General features: G+C 31.0%; 1 protein-coding gene across 2 annotated transcripts in view; it reads right to left on the minus strand.

Moving 5' to 3' along the window:
• GLS (glutaminase) overlaps positions 1-22,618 on the minus strand; it is an 81,074-nt gene that overhangs the window by 20,140 nt on the left and 38,316 nt on the right. The window contains exons 8-15 of one of the 2 annotated variants that reach the window (XM_054566722.1): positions 20,723-20,755; positions 20,586-20,644; positions 16,974-17,040; positions 16,356-16,406; positions 13,769-13,945; positions 11,794-11,925; positions 10,724-10,816; positions 9,370-9,683 (exon numbers count right to left, since the gene is read on the minus strand). In XM_054566722.1, the coding sequence (XP_054422697.1) occupies positions 9,537-9,683; positions 10,724-10,816; positions 11,794-11,925; positions 13,769-13,945; positions 16,356-16,406; positions 16,974-17,040; positions 20,586-20,644; positions 20,723-20,755 (759 nt within the window). In that variant the 3' untranslated portion in view covers positions 9,370-9,536. Of the gene's footprint in view, positions 1-9,369; positions 9,684-10,723; positions 10,817-11,793; positions 11,926-13,768; positions 13,946-16,355; positions 16,407-16,973; positions 17,041-20,585; positions 20,645-20,722; positions 20,756-22,618 lie in introns of those variants that run through there. The other variant, XM_054566720.1, reaches the window with a different exon arrangement.

The following is a 22,618-nucleotide window of genomic DNA, read 5'->3' on the forward strand; positions in this document are numbered from 1 at the left end:
CTTTAATAGTAAGATTTAGGGCTGACTTTGTATCTTGTAGTCAAATAGTGGATTTTCCCACTTGGATCAACATTTCGGAAAATAAATGTGATCATGCCAGATCATGTCAGCTAAGTACCCCAACAGTCTCCCATCACACCTAGTGAAAGGATCTTTGGAGATATGAATCTCTTTTCTATGAGTGAAATACATATACCCATATATTAAAATCACAGAATATTGGGAATATGGGATGAAGGCACTGCCTGAGTCATATGAGGTATAGTGAAAAAAGAGTCACAAAATAACCTTTTTAACAAAATTTCCCTGAATTCTTGGTCTATCAGGGCACCTTGAAGTTGTTCTGTCATCATATCTTCATGGAGTATGCCACTTTTATTAGCGAGGACACAATGGCTGTAGTCATGCGTGGTTAGGAGGATGGGCTCTCGAACCAGGACTACCTGGGTGCAAATCCTGGTTCTATACACCTAAAAGCTGTATGACCTTTAGGAACTTAAGACCTACATAAACCTATACAGGTAACAATAAGAATACCTACTTCATAGACTTTATGAAAATTTAAAAAGTCTCAAAATATGCTTTGCACTGATGGCTAACCCACAGTAAGTCACAGTAATTACCAGTGATCCTAGAAGTCACACTATTCAAATATTGATATTACGAAGTTTCTGCTGATGGTGTACTGTGCAAGCGATGTTGCTAGAGCTGACTGAAACTGTTGACACTGGAAGTAAAAGTGGGAATCTACAGAAAACTACAGGATTTTCTGCTAGCAAACTGGGTAAACCCCAATTATCTGGCTTTAGGTCCACACTTTTGAGGACTGATCACTGTATATACTCAGTACCAAACTGCACACTGCTAAGCTTCCTGTGCTAAGGGACCAAAAAAGGAACTTCTGGACTTCCAAGGTCTTTGGGTACAGGCAATAGGCATGGATGGGACATTCCTTTCCATTTTAAAACATTGCCAATTTAGATATTTATGGTTATTTCAAACCTGTGATTTAAGGTTTTTGAAAGATTAACTGTTAGTTTACTGTCCTATGTCAGAATGAATTAGAACGGTACATCTTCCTGAGGCCAATTTTATTTACTCCACCTTTGGAGAAGTTACTAATAGAACCGATAAATACTTTGTTTTAAAAACATCAAAACACATGTTATTAAAAAATTACACAGATTTTTGAGGTAGGAAACAAACCTCAGAAGTTCATGTGGTATATCACATTGGGCTACCTATTCAGATATTATGCCCAACCGCCCAGCACCCATTGATGATATTTAAATCCAAAGAGCACTAGCTAAACCAGTTTCAAACTGTTAAGAACTTCTGCAAAACATTCCAAATTCTTAAAACAAAATTCTAAGCCTCGTAATAGTATTCAATAATTTTTGAAAAGTAAAAATTTCGAAACTCAATATGCCAACAGAGCAACAACCCTCTATCCAGAGCCCCTAAGTACGAGGTAATGAACACTGAGTAAGCAGACCATTACATGACAAAGCCCAACACACAAGGGATGCCAATAAACAACAGTGCTGCTTCCACAGCAGATACATACGGTAGACGTAAAGTAAAACTGCACAACAGCGACAAAATAAAAATTAAAGTTTCTCAAGTTTTTATTTCTTGGCCCAAAACACAGCAAATTAGTTTTCTTTCTCCTTTGTTTCTCTTTTAGGTGAAAAAGAAGTCATACATTCTCTAAGTTCTGTTGTAATAGTATATTTTAGTTGAAACACTTCACAAACAGGTAGATAGAAAGTTAAGCTCTTCTTCCCCTCCTTCTTAAAACCAGTTGTTCTCTAAAGTTTCTCTTTCAGTTTAAAAAAAAAAAAGTGAGACATATTAAGGCAGGCATATTTTATTGGCATGATTAAAGAGGGTTAATAAGTATTAGTCACCAAAGAATTAACAAAATCACTTGTTCGGTAATTTTATCAAGAGATGTCAACGAGGTTTCATTGTGCAGAAAACGTAAGGTTTATCTCAATTCAAAGTAGAAACAATATTATTTAGATCATTTCTTTATTCAATTTATAAGTCTTGTGCATATAACTGGACCCACAGATGCATGTATTTGAAGTAGAATGTTAAAATAATAAATTATCAACAATAAGCTACATTATATTGGAAAAATAAAGAAATATTGGACTTTAACACATTTTTTTACCCATGAAAGAGAATTAGGATGGCAAATGTATTAAAAGAGTTGATAATGAATATATCAGCGATATAAAGATTTCAAAATAGAAACCCATTTTATGAGCAACTTTGATGTAATTTTTAAGTACCTGATTTTCAGCCAAAAATGAATGATAGAAAAAGATGAAAAAGAAAGAATACTCGAAATTAATGTATTCTGAGTTTTCAATCAGGATCTTTAACTTTGAATGACTGTGAGAGAAAGCAAAACAACAGATCTTGAATGGAATTCAATAATTTATACCATGCTTTTTATTAAGTAATCTCATTAATTAATCATTAATCTCATTTAATGGAAGAAAGTCAAGGTTTAAGTTTTATGCTATTCTCTCAAGGGACAATTTGTAATTGCCCCTAAGTGATGATTCCCGAAAGGCACACACAAAATAAAGAAAACTATTAATTCTCATCTAAATAAAACTTTAATAAGATGCTAAAGATCATGATTTTAATTTTGATTTTACAATGGAACAGTTCAAATATGGAGTAGTTATACTTTCATAATTGACACTAGTATTTCAACATCATTCTAATTTTAATAGGTATAATGTGACATAAAAGACTGAATAAGAGCAAGTCTTTTAAAAGTTCAGGCTCTTCTTACCTACATGAACTTGTGGGGAGAAGAGCTAATTAGCCAGTGTAAATTTTGAAAATTAAGAAGCCAGTATATTTTTTAGAGGAACAATATGTAAGTTTTAACATTTGTAAGTCAACAAACATTTTTAAAAATTAATGCATTTTTTAAAAAGCAATATACATTTCCTTCACAAGTAAAAATAAAAATCCCAGAATTATGAAGTAGACTGGTACTGAGGACAATAAACACAGTAGAGTAATAAACAGACAAATGAGGACCCTTGCTCTGAAGACACTCATGGATCCAAATATTTAAAATAAAAACAAAGGGAGTATTTATATATTTTGCATAGGATGTGCTGGGAAAGCTAACTTGCAAAGAAAAAACGTTTTCTTAGAAAATACTTGTTTAGAACTCATAATCTTTGGCTTGTTTAAAATCTTTTTACTTATATATTTAACCTAACCTCTAAGGAATTTATTTGTAAAAGCCAATGTTACAACATTTATTTTTAAGAGTCCCAATTCTGCTATACTTTCTTTCAAAGGTTCCAGGGTAATGTATAGTTTTAGAATTACTGTATAATTGTAACATTCACTTCTGACTTTATTGGTCTTCATAAACTGTGACATATGACTGCTTAATAGAAAAATACAATTAAGTAGTTTAAGTAAACACCAATGGGACAATCTACCAAATATATTAACTACTGTGAATTACGCTTCTCATTAAAAATGAACAACAAAAGTCTGTCCCAACAAAACACAAAACAGACCAACTCAATGAAAAAAAAAGGAAAAAAAATTGTAAAGATATTAACTGAGAAAGTAAGGTGGTAAGAAACCTGGAAAAGGGGATGGATAGAGTGGGAGTTTATACCAGATAACCTTTAAGATTACTTTCAAGCTCCATTATGTGATTCTAATAAATTATAGGATTATGGCAAATCAAAAAACATCAAAGACGTAGAAAGGCTGAACTACTTTAGAAATAAGACGGGTGTGCAGAGGATTGAATGTGGAAAGCAGGGGTAGGGCAGGGGAGAGTAATGGGGAAAAAGTGGGGACAAATTTGATTGAACAACAATAAAAAGAAAAAGAATAAAGTTATAAACTGGGGGGAAAAAAGAAAACAAGCCCTTCAGCTGTTTACAGAATATGAATTAAAATTATAACTCAGGGTTCCAAGTAGGACTTCTGGGCAGAGATTTTCATTCTATACACAAAAATCGGACTAAATGGTAATGCAAAAAATATTAAAATATACATATAGTAAAAATATATAAAAAATAAAATATAATAAAGATTATATACTTTTAAAAATCAACAAGAATGTAATAAAACACATTTAAAACTAATGCAGGTAAGAACAACCTTCCAAAAGCTAAGCTTTCCCAGATAATTTAAATCATCTGAGGTATTAGCGTTGGAAGTGTTTCAGCAGATATATACTTAAGGGAAAAAAAAAATCATTGTTTTTAATTATACAGTGCCCAGAAAAATCATGTCCTCAGATGTTAAAGTTCGGCTTAAGTACACAAAATTGTCACCATTGAGATTTTAGCTAAAATATTTCTGAATTGCTAAATGAGATTTAAAGTTAAAAATCTACTAACAGTGTTGAGATCAATTGCCAGAATTTGTCATTTCACTAGTTTTTCCCATGAGCCTACACCCTAAAATTTTTTATAGAGTTCATCACAGCAATCAGCATCAATGATAGTAATTTGTTCATTTTTAAATTTAACCAATACATTAACAGTTCCTAGTAAGTATTTTGTAGTTTATTCCAAAATACCACAAACACTACCAAAGAGCAATACACCTAAAGTTAATGGATTAGGAAGCCATTATAAAAGTTTTAATCAACATAGGCTTTACACATTTTATATGTCTTGAAAATCTCTATAGCTACAAGTTACAAAAATTACTAAAGTGGACCTACAATCTACAAAACAAATGATAAACTAAGTCAACCTTAAAATGTTCCTTTCATATGCTCAGAAAATATAAACAGAAAAAATGTTTTAAGAACGTAACAATCACCTCAGTAAATAAATGCAGAGATGTATGATCAGGCTACTTAACATTTTCTGTTTAAAAAGTAAATACTGTTTCTATTACTATTTAAGAAGCGAAGGACTCTAAGAAACACAAATTTTACCAGCTGCTTTTTGTTGGATTTTGCTCTAGATGCCCTATAGTAGTTTTAAAAACAAGTCAAGACTAAGACTGTAATTTCTAAATTGCTTCAAGTCATGTGCAATTTATGGTACTCACATTAATAAACTACTTGTGGTGGTGGTGAGGAGAAGAGGGATAAAAGAACCTCCCCCAGTTCAATTAAATTTTTTCCACTTCTAAATTTGTAAGAAACAAATATTTTAACTGTTACAATTTGAAATAAAAGTGGTTGAACTTCATATACTTAGATGTATGTTCAGATATAATTTTACCCTTGAACTCCACGAAAATGGTCTACAGTAGAGTCTATTCTGAATAAATATCAGTGAAAATCTGAGGGATGTGTCATGATGCATCATAACAAGTTGCACGCACCTCCAACATCTGGTTTTGGTTCTATTACACCATATAAATATCAAATTTAATATAAAATGCTAAAAAAGAAATTACGCAGAAATCACATTACTTTTTTTAAAAAATGCATTCTAGCATTTTCAAGACCTCTAGGGGAAAAGCCAAAATTTTTACAAATAAACAGTATAGTAGACTCTTAAAAATAAAAGTTGTGCACATTTTTAGAATAAACTATTCCATAAAGTTAACTGTTCAAACTGAAAAGTATATTATTTAAGTTGAATACAATCTTTGTCTATAATAAATTCTGAAAACTGTTTTACAGTCAATTTCCACATGAAATCTGATGTTCTTGCTTTTGCTTTCCATTTTATGGAATTCCCCAATATTGTTATTCTCTTACCCTGACAGTTCTGGTAGTGAATAGGAACAACAGAAACCACATATCATTAAAGTGAAATTAAACAAATCAAAAATGTTTTATAAATTCTGGGGCAACAAAAATGTTAGGAGTTCTTTCACTACAAAACCTGGAATAGAAATAGATTGATGAATCATTTATACATTTATGGAAAGAACTGCTGATTTTCAGAATATGCAAGGATGGGTTGATGGATGGATGGATGGATGGATGGATGGACAGAAAGACATATACAGATATACACATAAACATATGCATATATAACATGTATATTATATACAGATTATCATGATATAGGTTGACATATCAGTACATATGAGTGGTTCTTTCCCCATATATACATGTCTATGAGATTCTACACTGAGTCCAAGATAATTCAACTCTTTGAGTCACCTTTCCCTTTGCATCAAATGGGTTAAAAACACCACCACCACCACCACCACCACCACCACCACCACCAAAAATAACAAAACCCAATGTATCTTTTAAAGCAAGTTATCATAAACTGTTACATATGGAATATACCATGATACAGTCTTTATTTACTAGCCCCATAAGAACTTTATGAAAAAAATCCCATAGATAAATACAAATTCCTATAAACAACAATATTTCCCCTTCAAATAGTTTTAAAACTTGTACAGTGTATTTGGGAGGCCTTTTCTGGGTATGAATGACAGGTTTCATCAAGCATAAAAATTTTAAGTACTATATTTGATCTACAATGCATGGAGACTAGTTATAACTTGGACCATGCTGTGGAAATATACTGTTTCTTCCAAAGATTAAATTCCTTAAAAATAACTAAGGTACATTTCTGTATTATAATTACCCCACACAATATAAATTCTACTGAGGTTATGATGCTCTTAATTTGATTTAGTAATGTTTTTCCTACTCTAGACAACAGATTATATAGTTGATAACATCAGTGATATTCTCCCTCAAAAAGCAGAACGTGCAAATAAGTGTTTTGTGTTCTAGGTTGTCAAATAGAAAAACAAAAAAAAAAAAATTAGGAAGAAAGTCTTTATTCATATACTCCTACAACAACCAATAGGTACACTCCCGTCCACCCACCCCAAACCCCACCAACGCTACACTGCATTAAAAAAAAAAAAGAATCAAAGGAGGAAGCCCTTTTGAGTATTTCTAGTTTTCTATTCACAGCAGCCTCAGAAGTAATTAAAAATATAAAGCACTTTAACAGTATTTTCATAAAGGATAATTTTTTTAAAGTTAAAATTCCAACTATTTGTTGTACTGAAAATGCTAGAGATGCTTTCATTGAAAAAAAAAACAATAAAATCAGCTTAAAATAAATTTATTGTACAATGCAAAAAATAGGCATACTAGAAAATAAAAGATACATTATTAAATATACAAAGCAAATAAAAGAAAGCTAAATAACACAAATGTTTTAATCCAAACATGAAGATTAAAATGCACAACATTTATGCTAAAAATAAAGTATTTCAAGAAGGATATGCATTTCAAATGAAATGTTAATGATGAATAAAAAGAAAAACAAATATGCTAACTTCTAAATGCTTGAATATCAAGAATCAGTAATGGCATGAAACATTAAATCCTACAATACTGGGTACTTTTCAAGAACTGTATTTGAAAAGGTGTTAAAAAGCACTGAAGGAATTAAAATAATGTCATTTGATCTGGCAAAGATTTTTCTTTCTTTTTTAAAGCTTAAGGACCTATTCACAGTATCTTCCCTCGTCTTCCATTTATACTGTCCTACAAAATTTCTGGATGTTCACCCTTGATAAGATTCTATAAACATAGTAGCTTAGATAACCCTACTTTACTGGTAAGCATGCACTTAAGCCTTACCAACATAATAAAAGTGCCACAAATTAATGACAATTTTGAAATTTGTGGACACAATATGAAACAATAAATTTTTATTTTATAAAGTAAAACTAACTTACAAATAAAATAGTAAAATGTAACAACTTAGAGCATAGGGGGAAGGATGTGGGGCAGGGAGGGAATAAAGCATTTTTTTACAAGCAATCAATGAAGGCATTCAGTTCCCTAACCCACAAATGGCCCTGGTGAAAACTTATACTGTCCAAAGGTGTATCAGAGGTGAGGTATAAACAGCTCAACCAGAAACATCCAGCTAGGATATGCATCTGTACATTAGAGGAACATTCAAGTAACTATAAAATCCTTGGTAAAATCCTTTAAAACTTACCATAACATATAATTATGTAAATATTGTAAATTTTAATACTTAAGTTAGCTCCAAAGGCTTTTGAACACCACCTTTGAGAGGAAATGTTTTCCTCTAATATCACAGTTCCCACACTCAAGACATCGTATGATCAGGATTTTCTATATCTATATTTGCTCTAGTATCTAAATGACCCAGTGAAATCTTTTTTGCTATACTGTATTTACTTTTACAGACTTTACCCTGGCACATAATGTGCCATGATATTAAGAAACTATCAATTTCTCTTTCTAGACCCCACCCTACCCCTCTAAAATCTACAAGTTTAAAAATGAATTAACAAAAAAATAAAACAAAAAAACACCTTCAAGCTTTGGGAAACTGTGGGAAGAACTGGAGAGCTATATGGTGGAAGGAAGAAGTGTGAATAGGTCTTAAAGAATTTTACAATCTCTTTGCCAAACAGACTTTAAATATTGTGAATTATTTGAAATCAGGTTGTAGAAAACATACAGTTCTCTTAAAAATGTTTTGATTCTCAATATTCTATTTTTATAACCAATCAAAAGGATTCAGATCTAATAGATATTTTAGAATAATTACTGCACCTTCAGACTCAATTCATTTCCTAAGTACTCTAAAAGAGTTCAAATAGAACAAACTTTATGAGAAGTTATTCTAATTTATCATAAAAGATTCATTAACATTTGTGAAATGAGAATAAAATTATTAAAAGCTAAAAACCAAGATACGCCATTTATATTTAAATATAACAGAAAAAGTTAAGTGAATAATATGAAAATATAATTACTCAGGTAAACATTTCGCTTGAAGACACTCAATACTGCTCCTTCTGAGTAACCAAAGCTTTTTAGCCGTGAAACATGTCATTACCTTATATCTGAAATTCTTTGGCTGGAATGTTTTAGTAACAGAAGACACTCCTGTACATGACAGTTCTGACAGAACATAGGAGTTGCAAAGTAAAAAAAGCAAAGACATGACTTATAAAGTGTTTGATAAAATGGCATAAAATGTAAACTTAAGCTAAATTTATAATCTACTGCTATATTAAATAATTTAGGATTCATTATTTTACCTTTTTAAAAGTTTTGTTATTTAGCATAGAAATACTTTCTATTGCCACTACAGACATCATGTCTGTTTTAAAACAGAAACAGAAAAAACACAATGAAATGTAACTTAAAAGTTCAATGTGTGGGTTTTAGAACCAAGAAATTATACATTTCTGTTCCATTTTAAATTTCTGTTACTATTTTAAATTTCTGTTACTATTTTAACACTAGAGTTAAATTTTTAATTATACCAAGAAAATTTTTTAAAATTTTTTTTTAAAATAAAGCAAATTTGCTTTATATACTTATAAATACTTTTAAAAAATGGACAAATCCACTTTTTAATCTATTGTCTTTACACAAAAATTAAAAAAAGAAAAAAAAAATAAAGAAAGCTTTCTCGCTCCGGCACTCAAGGTTGAGAACAAAACTCAAATAAATATTTATAGTATGCAAAAAAAGCTAAAGATTACTGAAAGGTTAAATGAAGAACATTCTGAAACTAAAACTCATTTCTTTAGCTTTTCTCTCCCAGACTTTCCATTCTATATACTACAGTTGTAGAGATGTCCTCATTTGACTCAGGTGACACTTTTTTCCACACTGTCTCTTTTAAAGCAAGTTCTTGTTGGAGACTTTCATAGTCCAATGGTCCAAAGGAATGCTAGTTGTTCAAGCAACATACATAATTTATTAGTGCACTTGAGTGAAGAAAGGTCCAAGCTACAAAACCGTATTTTTCAACGAATGTTATTAGAATCAGTTAACATTTTCACCCACCACCATTTGATGTTTTGCTCCATGTTACTCACGTTGACTCCCATGTAAGTTTCTATTCTGTTGGCTTTGCATAATTCTCAAATATTATTAGAAGTTACTTAGATTGGAACTAATGACAGGAAAATTTACTTGGTTTATGTATTAAGATATTTTCTTTCTACCTGTAAGTGCTTCGTATGAGCTTCAGGTCTAATTACATAACTTTATTATACACATTTTCCATATGGGAAGCAAAGGAATTTAATTAAAACTTGAAACAAGTCCCTTGGTCGAGTGAACAACAATAAAGACAAAAAAAATCTGTTCCTGAAATTTAGGTCCTGACTCTTAATACTAGCTCTAAAAAAATAGTATATATTTATAATAATATGAAGCCAAGTACACTAAAAATAAAATAAAAGTATCAGGAATACTGCATTCAACACTTTTTATAGAAAAATATTATATCAATAGTGGGTTATAAAACTTACTATGAGGCTTTTCAAGGTCTCTCACTAATACTATAATCCCTTTCCTAGCTACATATACATCCATGTCAAAATAAACTTCAAGATTATAACAGACAGATATTAAGACTAAAAACAGGCTTTCTTTTTATAGCATGTAGCATTTCTAATGTGTCTTAACAGAATCAATTCTTTAAAATAGTGTTTAAAATACCAAAAAAAAAAAAAAAAAGGAAAAAAAAAGGGGGCGATGGGAAACCCTGCTGCTAGGCTAACCAGCTTCAATGTAAATAAAACAAGAATATTTAATACCTATAAATTATTGGTCCAGGATGAAAATGTCAAGCACTTGTTTACATTCATTTGTGATTGGCAAAGATATTAGGTCATTACCAATTAAATTAAATTTTATTTAAACAGGTGAATCTCATTTTCTCTCTTAAAAAATATTTCATAATAATCTAAGAATTTTGCTTACCCTTTGATCACCACCTTCTCTTCGAGGATCAAGTTTTTTCGCAAAGTGTCTCAAATTATCATAGTTATGGAAATTACACAGAGAAACTAGATCCTGTAAATAAACAGGTATAAGAAGTTAGCTATTCACTGGCTGTTGTTTTTTCATAACTTAACAAATTATACAAATACTATCCAACTTAACTATTATTTCACACAAAGCACTTAACTGCACATTAATAAAGCAGCATGATACATCAAGGAGACTGCAATCAGAGTAAGATATGGATACAAATTTTGAAGTCTTTGCTTATGAGCATGATCATAGGACTCTGCAACTCAATTGTTTAACTTTCATTTCCAATAAAATGGGCATTATAATAACAAGCCACATGAAAGAATTCTTTCAAATAACCATAAAACACCACAAAAATATAATTTAATATTCTGGTTATAATCTATTATAATCTATAGCAATCCAATGTCATTCTTTAGGTGTTACAGAATATTAAAAAACTGGAAAATAAATCAGAATTTTAATTAAGAAAGTCTGCAGAAGACCCTGGGAAATAATAAATATAAATAAACCAGAAGCTGAAATACTACCAACAGTTGGGTTACAACATAAAATACTGAACTAGTCAAGTATCGTAACAATTTTAAATTGCAGTGCTTATTTCCCTAAAAAACTCAGACTTTTAAAGGTAGTTTATGAATAAAGATATTCCACCATACAAGTTTAAAGATACAATAAACTATAATAATCTTAATTTATGTTTGGTTTCAAATTACTTCTCCAAGTTATTATCTTTTGCTGAGCTTTTAGAAACTGAAAAGTAATTATAATGATAAATATTTAAATATAAGCTTCAAACAAATGTAATTTTCTGTGAGAATGATTATATGAGAGCTGTCTTGGCATAGGTAATGTGAAGTCCTCTATGAGTACTTCCATGGCTACCCAGTAACTGGTAGGCAGGCAGGCAAGAGTGCTAACAATCAACAAACTATGAAAATGAGAAAAAAAAACAATAGAATCATTGGATGGCTCAACTTATATGATCATTATTTTCAATAAGAAAACATCCTTACATGACAAAAGTGAATTCCCTTAACACTGTTGCCCATCTTGTCCAGTGGGGGAGACCAGCACATCATGCCCATGACATTCGGGACAACTAAAAGAATGCCCCCAGCAACTCCAGATTTTGCAGGAAGACCAACCTGAAAATAATTAGAAAAAAGGACATTTAGGTTAACATTTAAAAAAAAGAAAAGTTATGACCAACAATAAGTAATTGGTTAAAAAATTATGGTATATATCGATACAGTAGAATTCTAACTTTAAAAATGTTGTAGGTAAGTATTTACCAACATGTTTAGAGTACAGTAAATGAAAAAGTTGTAAAACAATTGGGATATATTTAAATACAGAAAAAATTTTGAAAGATATATTCTAAGGATTTAAGTAGACTGCATCTAAATCATGGGACTAAGTTTTTATTTTATTCTTTTTGACTATGTTTTCTAATTGTTTTATAATAAATGTGTTGCTTTTAAGCACAAACTCATTTTCAAAAAATATTTTGACTAAAAAACAATGAAATATCTTCTTAAAAGTTCTCCATGATATACTACCAGAGAAATTTTGAGGAATGGAGATAAGACAGTAATTCAAATTAATCTTCTTCAGAACATTTACCTTTATATTATACAAAACTTGTCAACAATTATGATAAAAGACAAAGTTAGTATCATGAAGTGTTCTTTAATGGCTTAACTAACATTCAGACATTGAATTCTTGCTAGAAGTGACCTTGTACAAAGCTAAGCAAAACAAAAAAATCACCTGAAAGGGATCTACCAATTTACAGGGAATACAAGGGACAATGGAAGGCGTAAGCAAAATCTAGACTATGAGAAACTGTAGAGGATAAACAACTCAGTTTTTTTTTCTTTTTCTCTCTCTTTTTTTTTTTTAGGATTTAAATCCACAGGTCTTTAATACAACATTCCTTTAGGAACTGCACCTTCAGCCCTGCTACCCAGCTCTGGCACCACACAGGGCACACTACGAGCCTGGGACAAACGTTTGTCAAATAAAGGCAATAAAGAGAGACATTTAATATTACCAGTTCTCCTAACACACGTTACTTGGGGTATTTATGGTTGTTAGCTCGTATTTTTTTCAACCAAAAATACGAAAAAGAGGTCAAGGGGGGAAGACCACAGAATAAAGAAGAAAAATAAAGGGAAATACAAGCATAATGTAAGGCACTACTACTTACAGCCCAAGTCAAACTGTAAAACAGTAATGTATAAGACAATCCAGATAATCTGAACATTGGCTAAATATTATGATCATATTAAAAGTTCAATTTCTTTTAGTTTCTTATATGTTAGAATGGCACTGTGGGTTTAAGGGCCCTCATCACTTACAATTACAGACTGAACTATGACGGGGTGGGGAAAGTAGGTATACATACAGATGAAATAAAACTGGTCATGTATTGATAATTATTAAAGTTGAGTTGCTACATTAACATTAAATAAATCTGTTTTTCTGTTTTAAAAATTTCAAAATAAAAAATTTAGGGCATTTGCTCACTGAAGTACGCAGAATGAAATAAGAAAACTCTGTACATTTTACAAATGGCAAATTCACAACAGAGCTTAAAGCAGTATATTTTTTAGTTTTAACTTTAATATACTCTAAGTCCTTTAAAACATGTATTGCTTTAACCAAAAATGTTAAACATTACAATTATGCATTTTCTAAACTTAAGGAATTCTTGAGGTGTACTCCATAATGCTAAGAATTAACAAGTAAAAGTAAAGTCTATACTAACCTTGTACATTGGAATGCCTTAAAAGAACTGATGAGGTTCTCATAGGTACAACTTCAAGTTGTTAAGAACATTTGGTAGCAACAAATTAAACTTGAAAACAAGTCTCTCTCTCAAAAATTAATGTACAATTTTAGAAGCAAAGTTCAAACTACATTTTAAATAAAACTAGTGCTAACTAGTTTCTTGCCAGAGTAAATTAAGGTTAAACAGTAACTTACATGGAAAGCAAACTGCCCGGAGAAATCATACATGCCACAGGAATGCATCAAACTCAGTGTATTTCGAACTGCTTCAGGGCTCAGTACTCTTTCACCAGTAATAGGGCAGAAACCACCATTAGCCAATGTTGCAGCCATCACACTAGCTGATTCACAAGTTACTTCAATGGAACATAGCTAAAAGGATGCAAAAACCAAATTCTGAAAATTTAGCTTCACATTATTTTTAGTATTAGAGCTGAATTCTAAGATAATCTATTTTATCTGGTATTTCATAGAGGTCTGAAATCTTTCTTCCAAAGGGATCCTTTAATATAACTTGGTAACATTCTGAAGATTTTAATTGGAACAAAGGTCTAGCCCCTTTAAGGCTTATCCTGATTTGCCCAGTTATTCTGTCTTTTAATGGCAGAACTAGGATTGGAATAGTGAGACCCTAAGCACTAATCTTTGTAACTCTTCCATGTGATATTCAAAGTTGCTTGATGTTTAATGATTTCTGTAAGATACACAAACATAATTATTAACGCTACAGGGAAAAAGGAACCATCATATATTTTTTTAGATAAAGCAATATAACATCAGTATAATAAACAGCATCAATATGAGAAAATGATACTTTAGAAAAAAATTTTAATTGCCTGACATTTCACTTATAACAAGCTCAGCATCTGCATATGGCAAAGGAGCAGGTGAAAGAAAATCTAAGACAGTTCTAGGCTGGATATTCTATGGGCCTAAAGCAAAACGTTCCCTTTTAAACCATCTATTAACATTCAAATATTTATTTGATATTGACTATGAGTGCTAGATATTCTATAATGAATGAAAAAAAAAAGCAAAGTTCAATTACAATGTAGAATGAAATTTTTGTATTTAAATATAATCAAACTACCGGAACCAAACCCAAATTTTCCCCTAAAACTAGAACAATAAATGTGATTTATTTTATTTTTCATTAACAGTAACCAAAATGGGGGAAAAGCAGAGGAGAAAAAGAAGGTGGGAATGGAGAAGAGAAAGAAAAGACTGAGTTCTCAACTTACAAACTTGCCTCATTCACACTTCAATATCTACATACAATAGGCACAAAGGAGTCTGAAGTCAGCAAGAAGAAAAACTAATGAACTACAGTGAATTAGAAAAATGACTAATGCCACTTTACTTACTTTCACTTTTGTCTATTTATTTTAAAACCTCTTTCCAATTTCCCCAAAATTACAAAATCTACTTACTATATTGACCATACAAAGACTCAAAGTTGATTTAATCATAAAAAACTTTATGAGATTTAAATTCCAATGATCATTTCTTAATTTATATTTAGTATCAATTGGGATTTTGTTTGTCATAAGGTAATACACTCCTAGTCTGACAAATCCTAGTTTGAGTACTTTCCTGTAACCCTGATGAATGTTTGATTAGATGCAGCCCCTCTATAAGAAAGTTAAATAAGGCTTCTACAGCTGTCTCTTGATTTATACACTGAAGTGTAGAAATTTTACAGTAGGTTTAGTAGCATGTAAGCTGTATTAGCCCAATCTAAATATGCATACCAAAGGAAAAGAAGTTTAACATATTGAATAAATTCATATGGGCTACAAGAAAAAATAAGGGCTACTGGATAGAAGTAAATATGAGGCTATATAATTTCAAAGAAATTTCACACTAATTACTTTAGGTTATTTTCGATGCAGAAAGTTAGGTCAAGAATATGCCACGGAAAATGAAACTGAGGCTCAGTAATTGAAATAAAGTCAGATGGCTAAACAGTGGCCAGGTTAGACCTTATTTATGTTGATAATCTGGATTCGCAATTTACAGCTCTTCACACTGGGCAGGTGACAAACTGTGACCTGGACTGCTATCAAATCTACTTCGTAACAATCTCTCTTATATATTAAGATTATGAAAAGGTTAAAATTAAAACATCTTCAAAAATAAAAACAGGAAAATATAACCTAATCTAGAAATTAAGAAGTTGATACTACGTAGCTTCATATTACAGACCCATCAGAGGCACTAATGATACTCAAACTGTAAAAATGAATTGAACAGAAAGTATGGGGGGGTTGGGGAGAATTCAGGAAAACTATCTTAAACTGAGTTCTATACCACAGCAGATTATAAGTGGCCCCCTCCTCCATCAATATGTAAAGAGTAGAGGCTGCTACTGTAACTTGAAAGAAAACCCACTACGTGACACTGAAGAAATAAACTGAGAAATTGCAACTTTAAAATACTATGAACCTTCTGATAAATAACCCCCCCAAACAAAATTTAAAAGCTAAGAAAAGAGAGTTCATTTTATAGTAAGGAGAAGCCAATTTCTGGAAATGTACATTATTTTTGACACTTCTTTCATATATAATGTGTTTACAGAAAAAATTCTCCCTATTACATTCTGAGTTGCGAATTTTTAGGAGACACAGATACAAGATTGTCTTTCATAAGCTCCTTTTTTTGAAAGTCAATGGGTAAAGCATTTTCCCTTGGCCTAGGGCCAAGATTTCAGAGATCTCCATATTCTGCAAAATGTGATACACACATTTATATATATACAATTCATAAATTTAAAGTAAATTACCTGGAAATAGAAGTCTAATATACCAACCATGTCTGTGCCTTCTGGAAAACACTGAAAAAATATAAGGGTAATTAGAAACACAGAAAAAAAATATATGCATATAGGTAAAAAAATACAAGATTAAACCGAAAATGTAAGTAAATGTTTTATTTTAATTGAGAACAAAATAGCACATAACCTATAAAAGGGTATAAACATGAAATAATAAAGAATAAAGCAAAACTGCATCATATATAGATTACTAGATACTAGTTTGACTAACAAAAACAAACTGATTCATAACTCATAAACCAAGTCACTGGTCCAGCCACTTAAAATTTTTTAAAAATATAAAATAATCAACAACAGTCAGGCATTATACTTTTGAGTAAATGGGTGAGTCCTTATGCAAAATTTGTATTAATATAACTACTCAAATATTTGAATACTGCCAGATACAAATCAATTGAATAATATTACGATTTTGATAGCATTAACTCAAGGTTGTTTGGCAAAAACTTCTGAACCTTAAATAGTAATAGGTAGTTGCTTAATATCTGCTGTTGAATTCTTAGCATATATCTCCATGTATTTTATTAAGTAAAACAATAATATAAAATAGAAACAAAAATTAAAAACCTTTTTTTCTTTTAAGTAATATCCTATTGCAAAATTTCGATCTCCACTTTCTCTTTCAGACTGAAACCTAGAAGAAAAAAAAATTGCTTTATTTGCTGTGAAAGGATGGTTCTCTAGTTTAGTTTGTATATCAAAGTGCAGTTTAAAGAACACTGAGTTAATAGTCAAAAAGACTGCTATTTCCAGTCCCAGTTCTGTTCTAGCTATGTGGTCCTGGGCAAGTAATCTAAGTGATACTTCTTTCTATCCTAATTTTGTCAGCAATAAAAGGGTTAAAATGAACCAGGCCCTTTCTAATCTTCATATTTTGTGAATAAAGAAGATAATTTTTAAATTGCCAAATATTCCACCATCAAAATAGACTAAAAAATGCAGAATCTTCTGGCTACCTCAAAAGTATAAAAAGTCAATTCCAACTAAGGGATTTCATGGAAATTTCACATGAAATGGGCCTTAGGGCATTCACTGGATTAATAGATTTCAGGTGGAAGCCCAGGAAGTAGCATGAACAAAGTCATAAAACTAAAAAATACACGATTTCACTGAAGAATAGCAAATATTCTGACACATCCGGGAAATGGGATTCATGAAGAGTGGAGAAACATCAAACTAACAAAGGGGACTAGGATCAAATTATCAAGACTGATAAATACTGAAAAATGTAATAGTTCCTAATTACCAACAAAAGGAAAGCTTAAAGGCTTTCAAACAAGTTACCTTGTCAGCTCTACACTGTAGAAAAGTTAGCTCTGACATAAGTTTGGGAAAGGGTATAAGAAAGGATGAGTGATGTTACAAGGTGACTACTGTAATGAGAATTACAGAAAGCCTGAGCTTAAGTAATGGTGATAGAAACGGAAGGAGAGGTATGATCAAACATGAGAGCAGTTGGGCATGTCTTAGGACATCATGGCAAAAAAAGAGAAACAGTGTGAAGTCTAGTACAATACCTAGGTATCTAACAAAGTCTACAGAAAGAATGGTGTTATCAACTGACATGAGGATCCCTAAAACAAAGAGCAGTTTTGGAAGAAAAAGAATGAGTTCTGATTTAGATTTAATCCCACAAATTTGAATATATATTTGAGAGTTCAACATACAAGTGTCCAGAAGGCTGCTGAAAAAACGAACTGTATGAAAAACTAACCACTGAACAAATATCAGTCCCTAGCACATAGTTCTGTTTACCAAACACTCTATCAAGTGCCTATTATCTGTCAGGTAACAAAAATACAGAAATGAATGGGAAGACACTCTATCCAGGTCTTAAGGAAATCAGAGTCTATGGAAATCAGAGATGATGGAGCAAAGAAAGACACAGAATAAGTTCAGTAAAATTTCGTAATATGAGAGTACAGAAGAGGGTCAAGATGAGGGGAAAAATTTCCTGGGAAAGATACTTAGGCTGATGAATGAAAGTTGGTAAAGCAAACAACATGAAAATTTTTGCCCTCTGAAACATACAAAGCATCATCTAATTAAGAGTCATTCCAAAAGTGATTAAGCTTTATCTAATCACGAGGAAACAACCAGACCTATTAAAAATAAGGAATATCCATTACAGATCCTGGGCCAGATCCAACCTTCTGCTTGTTTTTATAAAGTTTTTGGAACACAGCCTCATATTGTCTATGGCTACTTTCCTACTAAAACAATGGAGTAGTTGTAACAGAGAGAACAAGACCAAAATATTTACTCTCTGGTCTTTTACAGAAAGTTCGTTAATTCCTGCTCTATAAAACAATTGGTTGCCAAACTTCACAAGAAGCCAGTTAAAAAAATTTTTTAAAGCAAGGGACTAAGGCAGGGGAACTGTTCTATTTTTAAAAGACAAGAGAGACCTTGATTAGTTCCTGAAACAAAAAAAAGCCATAATATGCATTTAGAGGAAACCTGGGGATATTCACATATTGATTAATATCCTACTTTTAAATTAATGTTCATGTTCTTCAGAGTGCTGCTGGAACTGGAAAAGCTGGTCTTCCATTTCCCATACAGAAGTAAAACAGATGACCAGCTTTTCCAGTTCCATTTATCGAATAGTCCTTCCTCCAACTAATGAGGTTTCACCTCATCTCTGTCACTTATCAACTGGTCATTCATCTGTGGTTTGGTTTCTAAGTTCTCTAAGCTATCCCACAGAGATTAACATTGGTTAATAAAATTAGAGGTTTCAGGGTTATAATTCTATAATCCATCACCTGTATATTGTACAGTGTGTTCACCACTCCAAGTCAAGTCTCCTTCCATCATTACAGTCTTAATTACTATAGCTTCATGATAAGACTTGACATCTGCAGGCAAAGCTTCCTCTCCCTTATTCGTCTTTTGAATATTCAGATATTCTCAGTCCTTTGATTTTTCTCTATATATGTTGGAATTCAGGTGAATCATGAAAACCCTGTTGTAATTCTGAAGGGAACTACACCTAAATCCAGGGATCTATTTGGAAAGGATTTATATTTTCATGTAATTAAGTTTCCCTATTTATTAACACAGGATATTTATGAACACATGGATACGGTATTCCTTTAAGGTCTTTGTGTGTGTAGGATTTCTGTGTATGGGTTTTACAAATTATTTCTTAGATTTGCTCCAAATTAACTACGGATTTTTTTCTAGTATACATTTTTAGATATTAACTTTTTAATGTCAATTTTATATCCAGCCACCTTGCTAAACACCTATTTTTTTCTAATGACTATAGACTTTTGTACTATCTCTGTAGATAATCATATCATGGTCAAATAAAGACAAATTTCCCTCAAAACAAAAAAAGATGATGCTGGTATTATATCAATAGGTATGTAGGAGCATGCCTTTATTCTTAGGATACCTGTGCTGAGTTATTTAAGAGTCAAGTGCCATGATGTCTATAACTTAATTTGAAACAGTTTAGGGGAAACAACACACTCACATACATGTTTATTTACAAACATGTATGTATTTATATGTAGAGACACATTTTTAACGAGAGGTTGATAGAAAAGCAAATTAGACAAAACATCGATCAGAAAAATAAGTGAAAGATATCCAGATATTTGTTTCTTCTTTTAACGTTCCTGTAGACTTCAAAATTTCAAAGTAAAAAACTGATGTAAACGTCAAGTTCGCCAGGCACAGAGAGATTAAGATTTTAAGGCAGGTTAATAGAGATGGACATAAAATTAAGTGCTAGTAACTTGAGGTAAACTTGGGGGTCCCTTTTAATTCTATGATTACCCACCAGAAGTTTATCAAAACTACAAAAAGCATTTTAAGTGTGTCTACCCTCCACCCCAGGTCATTTAGAAATCATTGATTTCCTTCTAATGACCAAATTTTAAGTAACCATTTATGCACTGAAGTATAACCAACAAGGGTATATACATGACCTATAAAAGGGTATAAACATGAAGTAATAAAGAACAATAAAGCAAAACTGCATCATATATAGATTTCTAGATACTAGTGTGACTAACAAACCAACAAGGGAGAATAAATTAATTCTAAACACAATGTGTGCATATAAACAGAGTAACAAAACAGTACTTAAAATAAAATTCTATAATCTAGATTTTTGTATTAAGAGGAATGACCATTATAAAAACTTAAGTCATAAAGTAGACTCACGTTGCATTACTGAATCCAACATATTCATTACCAGCCATCTTATTCAAAAACTGCATCACCTATAAAACAAAATTTAAAAAATCAGTATTAAATAATAAAGAATGTAGCATGAAAACTGAATTCTATATTGCACTTACATAGTCAAATTTTTCAGCATTATTCACTCCTTGCTGCAAAGAAATGAGACATAAAAACATTAATAAAGGTACCACCACAGTTAAGTTTTAAATGAATATAATATCAAAATTTCAAACTATTGTTACAGTTAATATACTGCACATTAGTATTTTTAAATCTAGAAAATACTTCTAAAATGACTTAATATTTACATAAACTATATACATATTTTCCTTTAATACCCATATATTGAGAATGGATCTGAATTACAAAGGGAATGCTTTATTTTAAGTATAACTTTACCCAACCCAAAGTTACAGAATTTTAAATACAAGTTACTCCAAATCCCTTTATCTTTCATGACAACAGATTATCTGCTAGAAAATGTTATTTAATTTCATATTTAAAAAAAGAACTTAAAATAAAGTTTCACCCTTAGTGTGTGTGTGTGTGTGTGTGTGTGTATATATATATATGTGTGTGTGTGTGTGTGTGTGTGTATATAATATATAATTGTTTTAAATTAAGAACAATCTACTTATATTTTTAAAATAACCTTAAACCAGTATTAAGAGTTAGAAAAAATGAGTTACGTTGCAAAATTAATCTTTTATAATTCTAGTATATGCAAACATTCTTGGATAGATTTAACTAACACAGAGAAAGCTCTAGTTTTAATGTATCACTTGTTATATAATACAACTTGAACTAAAAAACAAAAACCAAAAACCACCACATTTCATAGTCTCTAAAAATAGCTACATTTGTATTTAGCATTAATCCAATTCAGAATATGGAAGATGTATTGTTTCACCACTTCTATTTCTGACATGTTAGCTACTGCAAATGTCAATAGGCAAAACCTATATAATGTAGATCAGTTCAAGTAGCCAAATGGTTTCATTTTACCTCAGCGAAGTTTACAAAGCAGTAAGTTGTAGATCTGAAATCAAACGTATTAATTGGTGATATGCACCCAAGAGAAACAATACATCTCTAATTTTTAAAACAGGTTTAAAATAATTTGACAACTATAGTTTTAAAAATTAAAATTTTTAGTTTTACCCTCAAAAAACCAAAAACATTACATTTAAAATTTTATTATGGGAGGAAACCTATATCAGAGTATTATTTAACAGAACAAAGCTAGGTTCATTCTCCACTTTGTAAGTGAATTAGAATGTGGCTGTAAATCTGTGAAACCTTGCAAATCAACTTATTTTAGGAAGAGATGTGCAATCACACAGTTGCTGGAAAGACCACCACACTACTTTATTGAAATTAGGTAGTAACAAAGCTTAAACAAAATAAGGATAATTTAGCTACAGCCATATTATAATCATTATGTATTTTCTCTAAAGTGTCCTTTGACATATTTTACGCTTTCTTTCCTTATAATACACCAAAATGTAGAAATGTAACTCCAAAGCTGTTCAATGAAAAATAATTAAAAGAAGAAATTACCAACTTCATTGAACTGTTGCAGCTGTCAAAATATTCCATAGATCCTAATGCTGTAAAATATGTAACAACATTTAAACCACAAAAACCTTTTTAACCTTTGAAAAAACACAAAAGAAAAAAAAAAAAAAACAACTCTTTTGGAAAAGGATGTCAGCATTTGCATTGTGATGTCACATGAATAATTACTGATTATACAATTAGTCAATGTAAAACAAGTTATATTGAATTTTCATTCTCTGACTTAAACTGTGCCCTATAAAATTAATACAAATTTTCTCTACTTAGCTATCCTGTTTAGTTTAAAAAAGAAAACCAAAAAACTGTTTCAATTCTAGACTATGGTCACATTCATGTTCTACTTTGTAGCTTACTAAATTCCAGTATAAGTAACTTTTGCTCCTAAGCTGTTTTTAAAGAAACAATTGATATTTACCAATGTCTGTCATTATACA

Source organism: Pteronotus mesoamericanus, unplaced genomic scaffold (assembly GCF_021234165.1).
Source record: "Pteronotus mesoamericanus isolate MK-2021 breed Mesoamerican mustached bat unplaced genomic scaffold, CSHL_Meso_final contig_179, whole genome shotgun sequence".
Classification (NCBI taxonomy): domain Eukaryota; kingdom Metazoa; phylum Chordata; class Mammalia; order Chiroptera; family Mormoopidae; genus Pteronotus; species Pteronotus mesoamericanus.